The sequence below is a fragment of the Eublepharis macularius genome, chromosome 6 (genome assembly GCF_028583425.1).
Source record: "Eublepharis macularius isolate TG4126 chromosome 6, MPM_Emac_v1.0, whole genome shotgun sequence".
In the NCBI taxonomy this organism is placed as follows: domain Eukaryota; kingdom Metazoa; phylum Chordata; class Lepidosauria; order Squamata; family Eublepharidae; genus Eublepharis; species Eublepharis macularius.
This window is the reverse complement of record NC_072795.1, coordinates 98,524,506-98,545,512: the sequence shown is the minus strand read 5'-3', so window position 1 is coordinate 98,545,512 and position 21,007 is coordinate 98,524,506. Positions and strand designations below refer to the sequence as shown.

General features: G+C 41.7%; 1 protein-coding gene across 1 annotated transcript in view; it reads left to right on the top strand.

Annotated features, from left to right (window-relative positions):
• Positions 1–21,007, top strand: part of CFAP46 (cilia and flagella associated protein 46) — a 169,050-nt gene that overhangs the window by 54,807 nt on the left and 93,236 nt on the right. Inside the window, exons 19-21 of the mRNA XM_054983246.1 lie at positions 1,485–1,697; positions 15,760–15,976; positions 18,784–18,927. Coding sequence (XP_054839221.1) covers positions 1,485–1,697; positions 15,760–15,976; positions 18,784–18,927 — 574 coding nt within the window. The remainder of the gene's footprint in view (positions 1–1,484; positions 1,698–15,759; positions 15,977–18,783; positions 18,928–21,007) is intronic.

The window sequence follows — 21,007 nt, the reverse complement described above, 5'->3', positions numbered from 1 at the left end:
GGGGCGAAGGACAAAGGCCGCAGGGCGTCTGCACAGACGGTGTCACGTTGGATTGTGACAGCCATTGTGAAGGCCTATGCCACGGCTAAGGTGGACTGTCCTTTGGGTGTCAGGGCTCACTCCACACGGTCCCAGTCGACATCTTCGGCACTGCTCAAGGGTATACCTTTAGCTAATATTTGCAGGGCTGCAACTTGGTCGTCCGCCGATACCTTTGTACGGCATTACGCTGTGGATGTAAATGCCAATGAGGATGTAGCTGTTGCAAGGGCTGTCCTCCATTCCTTGTTTCCCTAGGAGTATGCTATGGTTAATATACTCCAATGGGGAGGTGAAGTCGCTGTATATGGTGTATATATATATATATTGATATGTATTTATACTTGCTGGATGTTGTGGGGTTGATATATTTTCTGTGGTAATATATGGGTATGTGTATATATGTTGTTTTTTGTGTTTTTCTTGTTGTATAATAAAATTGAGTTGGATTTCACCCCACCTTCCTTATTGTGTGAAGCTTGGTACTCTCCCATGTGTGGAGGCACAGAAGAACGAAGATGAAAACAGGGTTAACATACCTGTAACTTATGTTCATCGAGTTCTTCTGTGCCGACACACAACCCTCCCTCCTACCCCGCTGTGAACTCCAACACAGATCGCTGTACTATGGCTGGGCTATGGCTGTAGTCTTATCGGGGCTAGGGCTCTGTGTGTTGGTTGAGCGGCGGCAAGGGAGAACTGAGGGAAGGGGCCGTTGGCCGCTGAGGAGCATGTGACCGTTTGGGCGGGAAACGGTCGCTGAGGCGCGCGCCAAACGGCCCCTTCGGAGCTGGGAAAGCGATAAAAAAATCTTCCGGCGGCTGGCCTGCGCGTGCGCAGTACCCATGTGTGTCGGCACAGAAGAACTCGATGAACATAAGTTACAGGTATGTTAACCCTGTTTTTCCAGTTCTGAAAAACACCAGGCTAACAAAATACTCTATACTCGACAATAGCCCTGCAGAGAAGATTAGCACATCAAGCACCAATCCATATGCAAAAGAACCTCCTCAGGATACAGTGAAGCCTCCCGCCATTAGCATTCCACACCCTGGGAAACTCTTACAGGATGACTCAGCTCAACCCCGCCCCTCCTGAGTAGATACAAATGACCTGCCAACATCTTTCCGCACCGTGACACTGAGAGATCTCTGTCTTTTGGTGCTACACCTCTGAAGATGCCAGCCACAGCTGCTGGCGAAACGTCAGGAACTACAATGCCAAGACCACGGCAATACAGCCCGGAAAACCCACAACAACCATAGGTACAGAATGTTAATTTAATTTTCTTTCTTTAGGATTAGATTATGAAGAGAAGTGCTTGAAAATAATAGTTTTTCAGAAACCTGAAAGATGTTCCTTAAATAATAAGTCTTTTAATTCATGTATTTTATTATGTTTCCCCTCCTCCTTTGATAATTTTAAATCTCTTGCATATTGTTCAGTACCTGGATCAATGGCTTGTCTCAGTATGCTATGGAAAACTTTCTGCGGGCTGCCAGAATTGGAGAAGAATTAAGTGAAGCGTGGATTGTACACAACACGGTGGTATATGTCTTAAATCACAATAAGCATCTGATTGCTTCAAGAAGACAGAGAGAAATAGTGGATTCCCTGCAGATTCTTTTCAGCGCAATTAAGAATACTGGCCACTGTGGGTAAGTTCTGGATGGGTGCTTCCTTTTAAAAAAAATGTTAAATGCACATGAGCACAGAATGTCAGTTTAATTTATTTTCCTAATGTTGTCAGTTTTATTTTTATTGTCTTTTTCCTCAGCATCATTAAAGGACTTCTGTTAGAATTTTATTGTAGTAATTAGGTATGTGTTTCAGCTGATAGAACAAACTTTCTTTCTACTTCTGTTTGCGTTTATAAATCTCACCAGTTTTAAAAGTGTCTGAGCAAAGCCTTTGTAAGTGACAGTAGGATGGCTACGCTAGTAATCATGAAATTGTGTTGTGCTTGATCAAAAGAAAAATGAATTATGCATGCACCATTTGCTTTGGCACCAGATATTGGGTGCAAACTGATTTCATGCATATTGTTCATTGTCAATGTTTAGTAATGGAAATCAACTCTGTGTGTGTGTGTATTATGAAAGATTAACTGATTTATGTTTGTATTTCATATTCTTTTTGAAATGTTGATTGATTGTTTTGTCCATTTAAGATTTTTGAAAACATTCCTTTCATCTTCGTTCTTCTGTGCAGCCCCACATGGGACTGCACGTGCGCAGGCCAGACGACAGAGGATTTTACAATGCTTTCTAGATCTCCAAAGGGGCCGTTGCTTATGTGCCACGGGAACTGTTCCCACCCAAACGGTCACGTGATTCAACGGCGTGCAATGGCCCTTTCCCTCAGTTCTCTTCTTGCCGCCGCTTGAGGAGGAACTTCGCTCTTGAGCGCCAGTATTAGATCATTATTCTTCGTGATTTACCAGTACTGAAATTCTGGACTGTTTTCTGACTACGTATTCGCCTGCTGATTTGGATTTGGAAGTGTTTAAATATTGTGTATGACTTGGCCTGTTTTGATGACGCCCTTTAGCCTAGTCCCAGCAATTTTGTTTGCCCCACGATGTCATCGAAAGCACTATTCAAGCATTGTACACAGTGCAATATGAAGATGATGCATACTGATGCCCATGACCTTTGTCTGTTCTGCTTGGGTGAGGGGCACAATGTAACGGCATGTAAAATCTGCCAGAATTTTACGCCAAAGGCTAGGCATGATAGAAGTCAGCGTTTGTGGGCTTCTTTGTGGAACAAAGTGCTGGAAGGGGATGAGGTGCTTAGGTCTCCTTCAGCTAAGGAGAAGGCACTGCGATTGACATCGAAGGCAGAATCAGATGTGGAAATTGCTGGCCGTCATTCCAGAGCTGGGTCTGTGGTCTCGTCGAGATCGGTTCTGGTATTGGATCCGACAGGCAGGGCATCAAGTTCTTCGAGATCGTTCCCGACATTGGATCCAGCGGGCAGGCCTCCAAGCTCTACGAAGTTGGTTCCAGGATCGGATCCTACAGACACGGCATTGAAGCGCAGTTCAAAGTCAAGGTCTGCATCGGAACTGCTGGCCAAAAGAGTGAAGAAATCTAAACACTCGACTAAGGACACTTGATCTTCGTCTCATTGCCATCAGTCCCCGGTGCCAACAGTTGTCAATGATGTTATACTAGTGACACCATGAACACTATCACCTCATCTGAACTATCTGAATCACTAGATTTCGGAGGGAGAGATCCTGGATCCGAAGGGACCAAAGTTGACGTGGAGAGCTATGGTTGAGGAAACCGGGATTGAACAATCTCCCCTGCATGGTCGAGGGGTCATTGAAACATCGCCGCATCGGATCTGTCATCGCTCTAGCTCGTCAGTTCAATCTCATCAGATCTGGCATGGTTCGGTGGAGAGAATTGCATCGGAACCGAGGAAATCACTGGCAATTCAACATCAGCATGCTTGTTGTATACCGGCCCCATATCATTGTCAGTGGGAAAATGATAATATGGATCTGAGGCCTTCGGGTTCAAGTGAGTGCAGATGGTTACCTCCGCCGTTTCCTGAAACATCATCAGCATCTAAGGAGGGGGACATTGAGATGGACCATTCTGAGGTTGGTTCCGAGTCCTTTTCTGAACCATCTCCTGATGAGAATGTTGGTCCAACTTCTGGCTCACCATTTGAAAACGTTCAGTTATATACAGAACAGATGACAAGAATGGCAAAGGCCTTGGACATTGATATGTCTTCAGCTAATCCAAGAACAAAGGACAAGCTACTCTGACAGATATATGGTGATGCGCCAGCAGTGGTGGGTTTTCCTATGTTAGATGGTTTGGAAGAGATTGTCTACAAGTTATGGAAGACTCCTCCTGAGTTGCCTATTACATCAAAGAGAGTGGAGCAGATGTACAAAATCAAAAAGGATACATGGCAAGCATTGGTGAGACACCCACCTCCGTCTTCCCTGGTAGCTGAAGAGATCCAGCATCGTAAGGCAGATTCTCACTCAGTCCCACCTGACAAGGAGGGTAAGAAGTTGGATACTTTGGAGAGAAGGCAATACTCAGTCTCCGTCTTGAACATGCAACAGCAGCAGCAATCTTTATTGGCATTACATCCATGTTAACAAAAACACTCAATGCAACCAGAACTCAGTGTATAAATATACAACTCGCCTCATAGATGCAAGATACAAAAATTTAGCTACCGTTTCGATAACTTTTTGGTTCTGAGTAGCCAATAGGAAGATAACTTTACATTTATCAGATTTTCCCATTTACTCTTTCAACAGTGGGTCAATGAGTGTGGGACATATATCACAATAATAAGTACAATACAAAAAAAACATGTTCTATGTCTTGCTGAGCACAAGTGCATAACCTGTTAGCATATGGCGTTTTATGGAATCTCCCATAAAGTATCACAGAAGGTAGCATATTAAACTGAGCTAACAAATAAGCTCTGCGATAATGTGGGGCCACTAAACAAGTGAGATATTCTGACCTATACCCATGAGGTAAAAACCCCAAACCTAGGGGTAAACATCTGCCTATTGCAAGACTCCTGAGATTCTGAATCTTGATGTCAAGGAGTCTTTGTCTGATCAGTGCATAAGCTATTTTTTCTATGAGGGAAAACAAATCTTCAATATTAATCCTTATTGAGTTATTTTTTCTATGTTGTTAAGCCACATGAATGACTGAGACTCTATCAGCATGTAAAAGATGAGGCTATCCTCATTATTCTTAAAATACAGATGTAACTAAAATTTGATAGTATTAATCCATGCTTTAGTCTCAAGGAGTCTGATTGGTTTCAAGACAGATGGCTGCACAAGACACACACATGGGAAGGCCCAATATTTTCCATAGGAAGGTGGATTGTACTCTTTCTACTGCCTTGTTGAAAGCCATAATCCATATCGGTACACCATAAAACAGTCCTGCACTAATTTTGTGGTTGAATACTCTGATAGCTGCGGGCACAAATTGATTACCCTTGGTGAAAAGAAGTGAGTGAGTGCAAGTACATTGCAGTTCACAGATTTTATCAATTCCCTCCTATGCGGAACCCAAGTAGCTCTATAATTGAAATAGATTCCTAGGTAACGAAAACTTTTGACCTGCTCAATCCTGTTACCTCTTATATTCCATTTTAAAGGTTTCCATGTTTTTGCGAAAACCATGATTTTCGATTTCTCAAAATTCAGGGTCAGTTTGTTTATTTTGCAAAAATCATGAAAGCATAATAATCTTTTCAAACCGATTAGGGAGAGAGAAAGTAAAACTGCATTGTCTGCGTATAAAAGCAGTGGAACATGGATTGGCCCGAGTCTTGGAGCATGGCCATGTATATCCTCCAGAAAGGGAGCCAGATCATTTATAAAGAGATTGAATAATAGTGGGGCTAAAATACAGCCTTGTTTTACCCCAGTATTTATTGGAATTTTGGGGGTTAGATCTCCTTCGCGAGAGCATCTAACCTGACATGTAGTGTTTTGATGTAACTTGTTAATCAAAAATAATCCATCCCAGCACTTATAAGCATTTTCCGAAGTAGTTCTCTTGAAACAGAATCAAAAGCACCCTTGAGATCTAGGAAGGCCACAAACCGTTTGGAGCCCCTCACTTCCTTATATTTATTACAAGATGGTTTAGCACTACACAGTGATCTTGAGTAGATTTCCCATGACAGAATCCAACTTGTTCTGGTCCCAAAATTTTCCTCTTTGACACCCAAGCACTTAGTTTTTTCGCTAAGTGTCCTGCATAAAGTTTCCCTGCAATTGACAGGACGCTAATGGGTCTGTAATTATTCGGGAGTTGGTAACTCCCTTTTTTAATATTGGCACCAATATTGCGTTTGTCCAGGCGTCCAGCATTAATCCCATCCTGTCTATTTCAGTGAACAGAGTGGCCAAAAAGGGAGTCCACCACTCTGGGAATGCCTTGAACAATTCAGGTGAAATTGCATCAGGCCCGGGGGCCTTCCCTGGCTTCAGGTGCTCGATCAGGGATTCTACCTCCTCAGCCTGTACCGGAGGCCATTCAGGGCAATCACCCAGATTGAGAGGAGTTTATAGAAGATTGACAGGAAGTAATCATGCCACTTATTTGCAGTAACAGGACTATTTAAGGCCACCTTCTTATCCAGCGAGTCTGAGACCAAAGCCCAGAACTTCTTTGTGTCATTATTTATTGTGGCTTGAAGAAGAAGATCCCAATGTTTCTGTATGAAAGCTCTTTGCTTGTTTCTAAGGGTTTGATTTAATTGATACTTTAACTCAAAATAGATTGATGGTGGTCTTGATAAATTTTATTCTCTATACTGCTTGTATATGGCACGCACCTGGGCTTTCATTTTTAAGCATTCAGTATCAAACCACCCTGGTGTACCTAACTCCTTATGACCTTGCTGTTGTGCTGATTGCGCCCCAAGGACATCCACAAGCTGACTCATGATTCTATCATATAAATAAACTAACTCTGAAGTGTGGGATGACTTCCTTGACAGAGCCATGGATGCTGCTAGAATGTTTGAACTAAGAAATCTTACAGCCTTGCAAGCCACTTTTTGGGACCAGTGAATTCTAGGAATCCTGTTTTCCTCCTTCCCGTAATCAGCCCCATCAGTGTCCTGACTCCTAGGGGAAAGAAACTGGCCAAGAGCTTTCTGAGCGCTCCCCAATTTTAAATGAACTCACCTGTCCCGTAAGAGATGGGGGGGATCAGCATATAATCTACCACACTACACCCTTGTCTAGTGACAAAGGTAGATTCCCCCACAAGGTCATGACAAAAAGAACCAGTCAATATTACCAGATTGAACCAAATGCACAAATGTGCTCGACGGATTCCAGCATCATTAATATGGGTGTCCTTATTGGGTCTAGGAATAGACATACAAGTAGGGAGAGCCTCATCGCGGTCTAATCCTAGACTCTTTGCCAAGTCTAATCCATTCTTGCCTACTCTAGCATTTAAATCACCAGCTACAATCATATCCAGGGCTGGAAATCTCCGTTCAAGATCCTCAAGGAACTTTATCTTAGAGTCCCAATAATCAGTTTGTTTATCGGTACTGGGAGGAATATATACATTAATAATTATTAAATTTTTTTCCAGACCCTTCAGTAGGAAAGCTTGAGCCAGATGACCACATTCCTTAAGAGGTAATACCTCTAAATCAGATCTGCATGAGCAGAGTAGTGTTAAGCCTGCTTTATATCATCCATACAAATTCGATTTGTAGGCTAAAAGGGAAAATGTCATATAGCCCTCTAGATTAATCTCACACTGAGCCCAAGTTTCCTGTAATAGTATTATATCAAACCCCTTAAGAAACCATCTAAATTCCAGGTCAAGTCACTTATTCTTCCATCCAGCAATGTTTCATGACAAGAACTTGATGTTTGGGGATGGAAGGTCCTCTGTCAGTCAATATGACTCTGTTAGATGTTCCAGGGATTTATTTATATCGAAGAAGACACAGCCATTCCTTGTAGGCTTGTGAGTAGGACTGACTACTGCCTCATGTTCGCTGTTGTGGTTCTGATCAACCACCAACCTGGCACCATCATTGTTAATAGAATTTGCCTGATCTTGCATCGCCTTTCCCCCTCCACTGGAAGGATTTTGAGTGGGTAGAGGGTCGATAAATATGGTATGAGCCACTTCAGATCCTTCTTTAAGCATGACATTTAGAGGGGATTGGTATGCTGACTTTTCAGACCTGCTTTTGATCAATTTAGTCTTCAGAAGCTCTAGCCTGTTTATGACCCACTGCTGTTTCTGATCAGGTAATGTTACAAATGCTTCGTGGATGTTTTCTTCCACATCTCCCTCATCCAACAGCATTTCCGAAAGCGACAGGACTTGGTTATTTACATGTACAATCCTACATCCATGTTTCCTATCACTGGAACTGTCACTGATCTCATCTTCCTTTGGGAATTTGTTCACTCTCCTATAATGCCTGAGACATTTCCCATCGTCTACTCCTTCCTGCTTTGAGAGTAATGGAGCCAATAATGTGTTCATAAAAACGCAAGTAGGGAAAATTCCCTTTGTCATTAAATATCCTTTGTAGTAAAATTGATGGTATTTCTGGGCCATTGAAAGACAGTAGAACTCTTGATGCTTGATTTACATTGCCCAGCATTTCTAATTCTTTTAGATCCACCACTCTCACCAGATCACCCACAAGAGCTTTTAAATGTTTCTTGACTGAGTTCCAAAAAGGAATATATCCTTTGTATTTACAGATAGTCAGACTGACCTTAGATGGTTGTAACACTAGGTTGCAATCCCCTCTGTTGTTACTAGCCACCACACAAGAAGAATCCATTAGACCTTTGCGTGCCTTATTGCCTTCTGTAGGATGTGCTGTCTGAGATGGCATCAAATGCTTTGACTCAAGTTTTCTGTTTACTTCTCTCCCACTTCCCTCTATGTTCAATCATATTGCTTATCTTGTCCATTTTCTGGAGCAACACTTGTAGTTGTTTGCAAATATAATCAACAGGTTTTGCAGTCAGATGTAAAAACTCACAGAGGTTTATATCTAGCCCCTCTGCTGCTGTGTCTTTAAATTGCTCTTTGTGGCTCTCATTCTCTTTAATGTTTTCAGCATTTTCTTCCAGCATAGAGAAGAACATGGCAGGGTGTCTGTAGTCATAGATGAATCTGTTAGCTCTGCCAAATCTGCAAACCAGTTCTGGGTATCTGAATTGGGTAAAAATCATAAATCCCCAGTTGATTTCAGATAGGTGGAGAGTAGTCCTCGGCCTCTCTCGCTCTCTTAGATGACATCATACCGTGCACAGTGAGGAGTTGTCTTTGTGCTGGAATGCAGGCGGGGAATCTGACAAAAGCTTCACTGAAGTCCGGAGTTCAACTAAGCTGACCGGGGAACAAGCAGGGAGTGTAGTCCAGGGAGTCAAATCCAAAAGGGTCGGAGCCAAAAGAGCAGGTAGAACAGAGCTGGGTCACAGTAGAACCGGGCCAATCTTTGCACAGATGCTTCTGCAATGAGGGAAAGGACGTCCTGGCTTAAGAGCAATCACCTTCAAGGCAGTGCTGCATCCTGCTAGGACTCAAGGTTACTACACCGCTGTTTGAGTGCCTGAAGCCTTGCACTCTGCCTCCTTTCCTGAACAACAAGACGCTGCCACACCCTACGCTGCGTCTCAGGTTCAGGGGAGCTTGGTGGGGATGTTGCCCTGGTCTCAACTGCTGGTGCAGGTAAGGGAACAGCTTCTGTCTCTGATTCCGCCCTGGATTCCTCAGCCTGCTCTGGCAAGGGTTCCTGCTGTTCCACTCCCTGCTGGTCTTCCAAGCGGCTGACTCTGGAGGAGCTTGGAATACTCTCTCCCCTGTCATCCTCCATGAGGTCTTCATCCTCTGAGGAATCAGAGCCCACAACATCTTATGGCGTTAAAAGGTACATAAATCCTCAGCAAATAAAACAGTTTAACAACTATAGCTCATTTCGCTGGCTGGGTCCTCCTTCACATCCCTAGTATAACTACTGCCATTAACTCTATGTTAGAAGGGTGTTGACAGCAAGTGAGATATCTTTTCATGGCTTCAATTCTAAATATCCGCCCAGCTCTTATGCCTTTGAAGTCTCCACAGTGTAAACTAATCCAAGATTATATATATTTGCCTAAGTTAAAGTTGAGGGGAAAAGAGGAGCGAATAATCGCAGTGGGAGGAATAATTATTCACAAGCAATTACCAAAGTAAACACTATATTCAGAACAATAGTAATCAAATTGCATCCAGTGAAACAAGAATAGTCAAGTTATGTCCAATAATTAGTCAGTATACATATAGGAAAAACTTTTTAACAAAATTCATACACAAGCAGCATGTGCAGGCAAGCCGTTCAAAAAAAGCTGTGTTATTTTGCAGTTTGACAGGTGAAGTCCACCAAGAGTCTGGTCTCCACTCAGGTTGAAGAATCCACAAACCCAATGTAGAATAACGTAAAATTCCACAGGGTGCACGTTGGTGGGTGTCTTCCTTGCAGTCTAGTTCAAATGTTACAGTGGGGGAAAGATGATTCCAGAGTGTAAACTCCACCGCCCAACACTCAGGGCCGGCAGTTGCCTGGTGTTTCGTCCTCCTCCTCAGGGGCGGCAACAGTATCCCCTGTAGTTATATAATATACAAAATCCATAAATAACATTATCTGCCAAGTATATTAATACAAACAATAAACGGAACATGAATGAACACTCACCAATACCATGCACGTAGTATAAGGCAATTACTTAATTGGTAAGAGTCAAAGAATCAGTACACAGGCAGTACACAATGGAGATCTAAAGGAAACAAGACAAATTTAATTCCTGGTTTAGACCATGCGGTCTGAGAGCCTGTCTGATCTTTTATGTTTGCAGTCTCGCAGTATATATATTTTGAACTCGGTGTCTTTAAGGATATAATCTTTGTTTACAATTGTTTTGGGTCATATACCTTTAAGACTTTGAATTAATTAGGGCTATAAGAACTGATTTGGTGCTTGCCGCCATTGATTCTTTGACTCTTACCGATTCATTGGATGCAATTTGATTACTATTGTTCTGAATATAGTGTTTATTTTGGTAATTGCTTGTGAATAATTATTCCTCCCACTGTGATTATTTGTTCCTCTTTTTTCCTGTTGTTTGTGTGTGGAGGCGCCTCTCTTTGTCACCTAAATTAAAGTTGAAATTGCAATTAAAGTAAGATAAAATTCACCGGGAGTGATAAGCATCTATTGAGCCAGGAGGAACCGGAAGTTTACTAGATTTGCTGCCTTGAACATGCGCATTGCAAATTACCAGACCATTATGGCTGGTTACAAGCTGTATTTGTGGAAGAAACTGCCCTTATATATCGCTGACCTACCTGAGGACAAGAAGGTGATTGTGTCGTTACTTCAGACTGAAGTGGTATGACTATCCAAACAGCAAATGAATGCTGGCAGCCATGCAATGGATACTTCAGCCAGAGGAATGGCGGGTGCTGTCATGACACAAAGGCATACATGGTTACATTCTACAGCTCTCCCAGTAGAGACAAGGTCAAAGATTGAAAGCTTACCCTTTGAGGGAGACCAGCTGTTCTCTTCTACGACTGACGAGGCCTTGATCTTTGGGGGTTAGCTGAAAGGGTGTCCTACAAGCCAAGGTATTTCCCCAGGCACACCCCATATCAATATTACGGAAAGACTCAGCAGTGGCAGTGTTATCAACACCAGCCATAGAGACAATACAGTGCCTCTCAACAATCAAGGAGACACAAGCAGTACAAGCCTCGCTCTTCTAATGTGCCTACTCATCAAGGCACTTCAAAGCAGTTCTGAAGGGAACAAGCGAACTCTAGCCCTGCCTTTGGAGACTGACTAGCACCTTCCCTCTCTGAGTGGAGGTTAATAACGACTGACTTGTGGGTCTTGACCATTGTGAGCAGTGGTTATGGACTAGAGTTCACTGAAATACCAAAATGTGTTTGGCCAACAATGGCAGTTAATAATACGTTACTTGAGTTGGAAGGAGAGATTCAAAATCTCCTGGTAAAAGGGGCAATCGAAGAAGTAAAATTTGATGAAGCACAACCTGGTTTCTTCTCATGCTTCTTTTTGTTCCCCCAAAAGGATGGGGGTTTACGCCCTATCTTAGATTTAAGAGGCCTCAATGCTTTTCTTAGAGCATCTAAGTTCCAGATGGTCACTCTGTCAGTGGTGTTATCATTGCTGAAGTGCGGGGGATTGGTTCGCGGTCCTTGACCTTAAGGACGCATATTTTCATATTGCTATAAGGAAGGAGCATAGAAAATACCTGGGGTTTGTGTACAATAACAGGATTTTCCAGTAAAAAGTGCTCCCTTTTGGTCTCTCTACAGCGCCAAGGGTTTTCACGAAATGCATGGCACTTGTGGTGGCCTTTTTGAGAGAACAAGGGTGTACTGTTTTTCCCTACTTAGATGATTGGCTGGTGGTGGCACCTACAAGGGATAAATTAGTGCATTACATCAGTACGGTAGTGCACACTTGTAGGAGATTGGGACTTGTTATAAATGTTGAAAAATCTATGTTGGAGCCTAGTCAGAGGGTGTCATATATTGGGGCAGTGCTAGACTCCTCCATGTCAAGAGCATATTTGCCACAGGAGAGAGCAATAAGATTTGTGCTTATCTTATTTGCAGGCTTACTACAAAATCAGAATGTATTGGTGCAAACGGACAACACCACTGCAATGTACTATGTAAACCGTCAAGGTGGTACTGCATCCCTAAAGCTCTGCAATGAAGCTGTGACTCTTTCACATTGGGCTATTGGAAACAAGTTGTCTGTTCAGGCAATCCACATTGCGGGTACAGAATGCAAAAGTGGATGTACTCAGCAGGGTAATTGTATCAAACCATGAATGGACCTTGAACAACAAATACCTTACTCCGGTTTTCGACTGATGAGGTACACCAGACATAGATGTTTTTGCAACATTGGGCAGTACAAAAGCCAGGGTGTTTTGTTCCAGGGCAGGGAGCGACCCTCTGTCCATTGGGGACACATTCCAGATCACCTGGACAAACAGGTTCTACTACATGTTTCCCCTGATCCCTCTCCTAACAAGGGTGCTGTGAAAGATAAAGAGGGACAACACCAATGCTATACAGATAGCACCATTTTGGCCAAGGCAGGTGTGGTTTCCCAAGCTTCTACAGCTGTCCAGACGGACATATATCAGGTTGCCCAGGCAACCAGATTTGCTGTGCAGTAGGGCGTTGTTCCATCACAACCCAGACAGTCTGCATCTGACGGCGTGGAAGATTCAACCTCACAGTTAGAGTACTCATCCCAGGTTCAGGAGGTCCTTCTAAATGCTAGAAGACCTGCGACTAGAAAGTCTTATGCAGCTAAATGGGCTAGATTTTTGGCCTGGACAGAGATTAGAGGTGTGGCAGCTGCATCGTGTGCACTAAACCTGATATTTGATTATCTATGTGAGCTGAAGTCGAATGGGCTAGGTGTGTTGTTACTAAAAGTGCATTTAGCTGCTATTTCCTCAGTCCATCAACAGGTGGAGGAATGGTCAGTATTTTCCCATTCGAGATCTCACCAGTTTATGAGGGGAATGTTTAATCTATATCCGCGTGTATCATTGCCAGTTCCCCAATGGTTGTTGTGACTAATGTTGGCACAGCTGATGCTGCCACCTTTCAAACCATTAGCTACTTGCCCTTTGGATGTTTTATCATATAAGATAGCATTTTTAGTTTTAGTTACCTCTACTAGGAGGGTGAACGAGTTGGCAGCACTTAGAGTTGACCCTCCATTTCTGAAATTTCACCCTAATAAGGTGGTGCTTAGGCCTAGCTTGCAGTTCCTGCCGAAGGTAGTAACTGCTTTCCACGTAGCACAGGAAATTTCTCTACCAGTTTTTTCCCCAAACAAAGGGAGAAAGAGCCTTACACCTACTTGATTTGAAAAGAGTGTTAGCCTTTTATTTGGACAGAACAAAACCTTTTTGAGATACCACACATCTGTTCGTTTGTTTTGGTGGTATGAATAAGGGTAAGAAGGCATCTTCGCAGACAGTGTCGCCATGGATTGTGCTTGCAATTGAGAAGGCATATAACATGGCTGGATTGCAATATCCCTTGAGGGTAAAAGCCCATTCAACAAGGTCTCAGGCAGCATCCTCGGCCCTTATTAAAGGTGTTCCTTTTATACAGATTTGTAAAGCAGCAATGTGGGCTTCTGCTGACACAATTGTAAAGCATTATAAAGTAGATGTAAATACAAACCAGGATGTAACAGTTGCAAGATCCATCTTGCACTCTCTTTTTGCCTTAAAAAAAAAAAGATGTTTATTAGTAAGAAAATTTGTGTTATGTTGTACCAAGGGTTGCCCATGTTTTATGGTTAAATTAATGCTCAATGTACACTCTATTTCATGTTACAGTTTATTTCTCAGGCTTTATGGTTATTTAGTTTCATAATGTTTAATAAAATTAAGTTGGAGATCCTTGTGGTGTATAGCTTGGTACTCTCCCATGTGGGGCTGCACAGAAGAACGAAGATGAAAACAGGGTTGCACTCACCTGTAACTTCTGTTCATCAAGTTCTTCTGTGCAGACACACATGCCCTTCCTCCTACCCCGCTGTGAACTCCCTGGTTGTTATTTTTAGGAGTCGCGGTGGCTGTGGAGGAACTGAGGAAAAGGGCACTTGCTTGCTGTTTAATCACGTGACTGTTTGGGCGGGAATGGTTGCTGTGGCACATGAGCAACGACACCTTTGGAGCTCTAGAAAGCGTTGTAAAATCCTCCGTTGGCTGGCCTGCACATGCGCAGTCCCATGTGTGTCTGCACAGAAGAACTCAGTGAACAGAAGTTACAGATGAGGGCAACCCTGTTTTCCTGCGTATTACTCCAGGGTCAAAATCCTGGGATCCATTGGAGATGCTGTCTGTATTAAGCACTTCCACAGAGGATTTGTGTTGACATCCATCACAGCTTGTGAACCCATAGCAGCCATTTTTCAAGTTACTGTAATAATAGAAATTTTGGCAGCTGCATGTATTGATCTTGCCTATATATACACAATTGGCACCTCCATGGTGCACATTGCAAAAGTTATTCAACACATCCCACAGGTTGTTGTCAGATCTGCTAAGCAAGACCTTACTTTCTTAGGATCTGGAGTGCTTTCACTCTCTAGGATTACAATCTATATCTCCCACATGGAACAGGATTATTCTCCCTCCCCTACTTCCATACACTGTCACATGCTAGTTGGCTGGACTTATGCTAGTGTTATATTCCCCCACTTTTCAAGCATTGCTAGAAAGGAGACAGGGCCTAATAGTGTAATCCTAAGCAATTAGACTTGAAGTCAAGGGTCCTAAAAGAGTGTAACCCTGCTTAAGGAATGCACTGTGAAGGACATTTTTAGATAAGGCACTCTGTCCTTGCTCTGTTGCTACACAGGTGTGGGGAAGGCAGCAAGGTACGTAAATTTACTTCTGATAATGAGGCATGAGAAGCATGAGGATTTTTTCAGCTTGGTCACTGAGTTCCTTCTTTCAAAGACAGGATGGAATTCATATTATAATATGACTAGCATATTCACTCTCCCTGTCTCTTTATCAAAATGCCAACAGCATTTGTCTCTACCTCTCCACTGTCTGCAAAGACTTGCCAGAGCTGGGAGCCCCCCACCTTCCCCATGGTCTTTGCTGTCTTGTAACAAATTTGGAGCTCCACACTTGGAAGGAAGACCTGCCTATCAAGCTAAATTGGGCTTAGATTGGGGTTTCCAGGGCAACAGCAGGAGTTCAGACAGAGTTCAGACAATCCCTGCCTGCATTGCCAAGGGAATTGATTGTAGGTGCCAGACTGTCTGGCTTGACAAACAGCAACAAACGAGGCTTGCAACAACCATCTGTTCGTTTAGAATGGGGCCTCACGAACAGCTTGTTTGCGAACAGCAGATTGGGCTTTTCGTGGCTTTTTTTTTGTTCATATTGCTGTTCGTGCCCATCTCTAGTTATAGCTACCTTAGTAATCTGGGATGAAAAAGGAGGAACATTTGAAAATATAAAAAACAGTAGTCGGTGAAAGTTGATGTGACCACCGGTAAAAAAACAGTTGTATGTAACCATTAATTGTACTCTTGCTTTGTTTTTTTTGTTCTTTATTTTGATGGGGCATATTTTGTCCAGGAACACACCTATTTTGGTGACATTATGTAATGCTCTGGCTCGGGGCCTAATTCTTCCTTGGATTCCAAAACCAGTTCCCAAAACTGATGAAAAGAAAGTTATAGAAGAAGGACCTACAAAACGTAAAAAACTTCCAAAAGTACATGAGAAAGCAATTACCATGTCATCCTTGTCTGTGGATTCATCAGGGCTCCCTGACATTAAAGCCGCCTTAGAGGTACACCTTTTTATCATATAGGTCTTCTGACCAGAGAATGGATTGTATAAAGCAGGGGTGGCTGCTTACTTGAGGGCAGTATGAGTCAGCTTTCGGCTGTTCAAAAGCTGATTCATTAGAAGTTGTAAGATAATAAGAAAATGATTCTTAAATCTTGATTAATCTGGGTTTATCCTTGAATGCTACTCTACCTCTAATATAAGGAAAGTAATGCATTTAATGGAAGCAGCTGAGAAGCAGAAAATCTATATTTCTATTTATTGATACTGAAAAAGCCTTTGACTGGTTTATAATAGTATGGAAGTTATCGGATTTGGTGAAAAATGTATGGAATGGGCAAAGATCCTTTGTCCTCATTCATGTGTAAGGTTAAGTATGAATGATGTGCTCTCTGTTCAGCTGCCAATAGAAAGAGGGGTTCAGCTTTAATACTTCAACTGAATCTCAAGCTATTGCAATTAGGAATTCAGAAAAAAATTAGAGGAATTGAAAATGATTCTTTTCATTATAAAATAAGTCTTTATACAGATGATATAATAATCTTCTTAATTAATGCAAATGATTCCTCTATAAAGAATATTTTTGACTTAAACTATAATGTTTCAGGCTATAAAATAAATATTGGTAAAACTGAAGTATTGTTAATAAATTTGAACAGGAATGACTTAACCCAGAATTGGGTGTTGGATATGAAAATAAATAGTAATTGGTTTACCTATTTAGGTATAGAAATTGGCTTAGATAACTCAAAGTTATTTGATAGCAACTCTAAAGCAGTAATTAGAGATATTAAGAATATGCTGAATTTATGGCAATCTTCTGATTTGTCTCTGTTTGAGAAGAATCAACACAATTAAAATGATTATGCCTAAACTTAGTTACCTGTTAGCCAGTCTTCCAGTGGAAATTCCAGCAGTTACATTAAAGAAATGGCAGAAAATGTTAATAGATGTTTGGAACTGGGAAAAACCCTAAGTTAAATCAATTTATTATGCAAAGTATAAAGAACAATGGTGTTGCAGCTTTTCCCAGTATTGGAAAATTTCATGATGCCGCAAAGTTAACACAGTTGGCTCAATAATTTCATGATTATGAGGTTTGTAGAATTCCAATTGAGATTGCTGTTGAACAATCTTATGTAACAATGCCATTACGTTCTCTTTTGTAGCTGGAAAAAGCAGAAAAGAAAAATGTATATAAATTTGTTAACTTTGTTATAAATAATCTTTTCTAGTGTTGGCATAAGTACAGACAGAAACTATCTCCTAACATATCTGTCTCTTAGCTTCAGCTGTAAGGGATCTAGATAAGATTCAAAAATATCATTTTAATTCTCTTCTTAACTGGGAAAATGCTGGGTTAGATACTTAACAGTTCTCTTTTGAAAAAGAATATTCCTACTGAATGATCTTTCTCATGTGGAGAAACAATTCCATGACATCATTTTGCATTCAGTTACAGTTACTAGGATGGTTTTTGTTAGGTATTGGAAGAAAGATGTAGCTCCAGATATAAAAGAATGGATTGATATAAAAGAATGGACTGATAAAGTTAAAGAAATATTTACTATAATTAAAATAACTTTTAGGCAAAGAGGAAAGAATTTAACGCAAGTTGAACAAATCTAGTCTTCTTGCAAGTCCTGTATTGAAATGAGTGTATACATTTTGTATATTTTCTTAATTTGTTAAGTTTGATTAATTGTGTTGTGATTAAAATATTTAAAAGAAAAAAAGAAATGTTTCTTTAGACTAGTACAGATAAGAGTATACGCTTTGAATTAAATAAAATTTTTAAAATTCTTTTGGTGACGTTATTAATAAATTTAAAATTGAAACTAAACATGCAAAAAACCTGTCCACCTTCAAGAGCCATTGGCCGTTTTCACACGTCTTGCTGGCCATGCAAAATCACTCAAAACTTTCAGAATGAAGGGATCTTCCTGGCGTGACTTCCCATCACGACACTGGACATGACGGAAAATCGTGCCAGGAAGATGTAATCGTTCCAGGAATTTTGTGCCATTTTGCGCAGCTGGTCAGATATGTGAAAACGGCCTAACAGAAGGAAAGAAGGATTTATTTTTTAAAAAGGGGATGTGAAGAGAAAAAGAAGCTTTAGAGATCCTTCTGCTTGTCTTGGCCAAGAATGCAAAGGTAGAAAAGGCACACCACGTAGCCCTAGTCTGTCTCATACCACAGTGGACATACTGAATGGAGGGCATTGTCACAGCTAGCCAGATGCAGCACCCATGCAGAGTCATGTAGTGATCAGTTTTGGACTGTTTCCTCCTTTTCTTGCTATGTGAGCTGGCATTCTCCTTGAACCTGCTTATAGTTTGGCTTAACTCCCAAGGGCCAGTTAAGACCCAAGGGAGGACGAGGGGTCAGGTCTACAAGTGTATGCTTGATGGTCAACTGTAAAGCTGCCTGTGTTGGAAGAAGAAAACATTTAAGGATACTGGCCATAGGCTTCCAGTTGGCCATCATTTCAAAATTTATAGTGGCAAAGAAAAAGAATGCATTTCCCTTCCTTCAGGGTAAATTGAATCCATTGTTCTCTAATTACAGATTGCTTTTGATATTAAAGGCAGACCTTTTATTTTATTTATCCCTGCAATATTTTCATCAGTTTATAGTTATTTGTTTATTCATATGATTGTTGCCTACCAAAGGCCACTGAACAATTTATTACTATCATAAATGCACCATGAATTTCTAGGAAAAAGCATACAGTCTAAAGATAAGATGGGAACATGATCTGATTTACCTTTAATAGTTCAATATCTGGAAAATATTTGTATTTAGGTATGTGAGTTTGCTATGAATTCGCCAAGTGGAAGTGATGAGCTGGTGCCTATTGCTGTACGTCAACAGATTATTGCTACCTGGGTGAAAGCAAAACAGTTGGTTCAGCATCAAATTGGAAGTCGGCATGGAGCAGATGATGAGGTATAAGCATATTTGTCTGAAATATAACCCTGTTAGATGCTTCATTATGAATACCATTTTCATTGTAAAATGAGGAACATTGAAGGACAATGTACTTTCTATTTTTGATGGGGTTCAGTTGACTCTTGCAGACTCAGTTAAGTCCCTTGGGGTTGTACTGGATTTAGCAAGTAGCTGCAAAAAAATCTTTCTCCCAACTCAGACTAGCTTGGAAACTGACCCCCTTACCTTGACACAGCTGAACTGGCCACCTGGATTCACACCATGGTAACATCAAGACTAGACTACTGTAATGCTGTTTACATAGCACTCTGTTCAGAGTCATCGAAGAGGCTCCAACTGGTGCAGAACACCACAGCCCAATTGTTATCAGGAACTAGGTGGAGCGTACATATTACTCTCATTCTGCAGTCACTCCATTGGCTTCCCATTAGTTACTGGGCTCAGTTCAAGGTCATGACTATCGCATTTAAAGGCTTTCATAGCCTTGGCCCCTCATATCTTCAAGACTACCTCTCCTGTGTTCCACAAAGGCAGCTTCTCTCCTCTGAACAGGGCCTTCAGCAGATGCCACGATGCACATGGGCAAAATCAACAGCTGGCCATACACATTTGTTCTCTGTGGTGCCCCCCCCCCCACCTTATGGAATGGCCTGCCTGAAGAGGTCAGGAAAGCTCACACTCTCTTGAATTTCCACAAGCAATGCAAAACTGAAGGGCTTTTTGTACTGATAATACGGCTGTACTGTAAACTATACTACTGGATGCTGTCTCTAGATGTAGATATGCTCCTACTTGCTCATTATGCCAACCTCGGATTCACCTGAGTGCGAGTTGTGGCACGCAGGACAGTGGGAGGGAATGGAGGCATGGCAGCTGCCATTCAGCTTCTTGGTGGCCCATTCCCAATGGCCCCTGTGCCTTGAAAGTTCAAACTTAGGGTTAGCCAATCCTGTCCAGCTTGGTGCCCTGCTGGGGACAGGGCTGAATACCAGACCTGGGAGATACTGTCTCCTCCCAGGTCCGGGTGCTGGGCTTAAAAGGGCTGCCAGCTCTGCGTGCTCCATACTTTGTGCTCTCCAAACAAAGAGCACTCCTAAGTTCCCCCTTTCACCTTGTGTCTGGAGGGTGCAGCAGTTCATCAGCTGGCAAGCGGGTCAGCCGATGCTCAGGATCTGACCCCTATACATCGCCAATGCACTACAAGTTGTGTGCATAACCTAATAAAGTTGTGGCCTCCTTTTATTCCAACAACTGTGTCAGTGGTTTCTGTCGCCTGCCTCCCTCCCCTTTTGTTGCCACTTAAAGCTGTGCTGCAATCTGCATTGTTTAACACATCATGTTCAAATTACTTATATTTTGTTTTCAACATTGTTTCATCTCTGTATTCCTCTATTCAGCTTCTGCTTCTGTATTCCTGTATTTAAATTTATGCTTCTTTTCAAATTTTTGCATTGCGTACCCTGTTGTATTTTTTATTGAACCTCCCAGCTGGTGATTGTATTGACTTATGCTGTGTAATCTGCTTTGAGGCTCAATGACAAAGGCTGACTATAAATAACATTAATGATGATGATGATAAATTGATTGTCCTCATAATTAATTTCACAATGTTTTACACATTTAGGGATGATTTCTGCTGCAATAAGTGATCTGCAATTTGTTTTCTCTTTATCTACTTGAATTACATGCCATAGGGCCTTGATTTAATGTAAATGGTGTGAAGAGTCATTTTATATGCATCAAAAAGGTGATGGACTGGAGTCAGCCTGGTGGAGGAGAGGGGGTTAAATTGAAGCTTTATGTAGAACTGCTAGGCATCCCACTCCTTTCTAAATTTGCTGTTCTTTTTTTAAGGAAAAACATAATTGACTGGTGCAGTTGGATGTTTTCTTCGCATAATTATAATCTCATGTGGGACACAAAAATAATTTTAGTTCTTATTGTTAAAACTGCAATAAATAGTAACTTTTTGATCCAGTTAATAGAATAGTAACATTTCACAGTGAAGGGTCAGCTACACCACTGCTCACTGACAACCAGTTTTCTTTGTATATGAAAGAACATACATACATGTGAG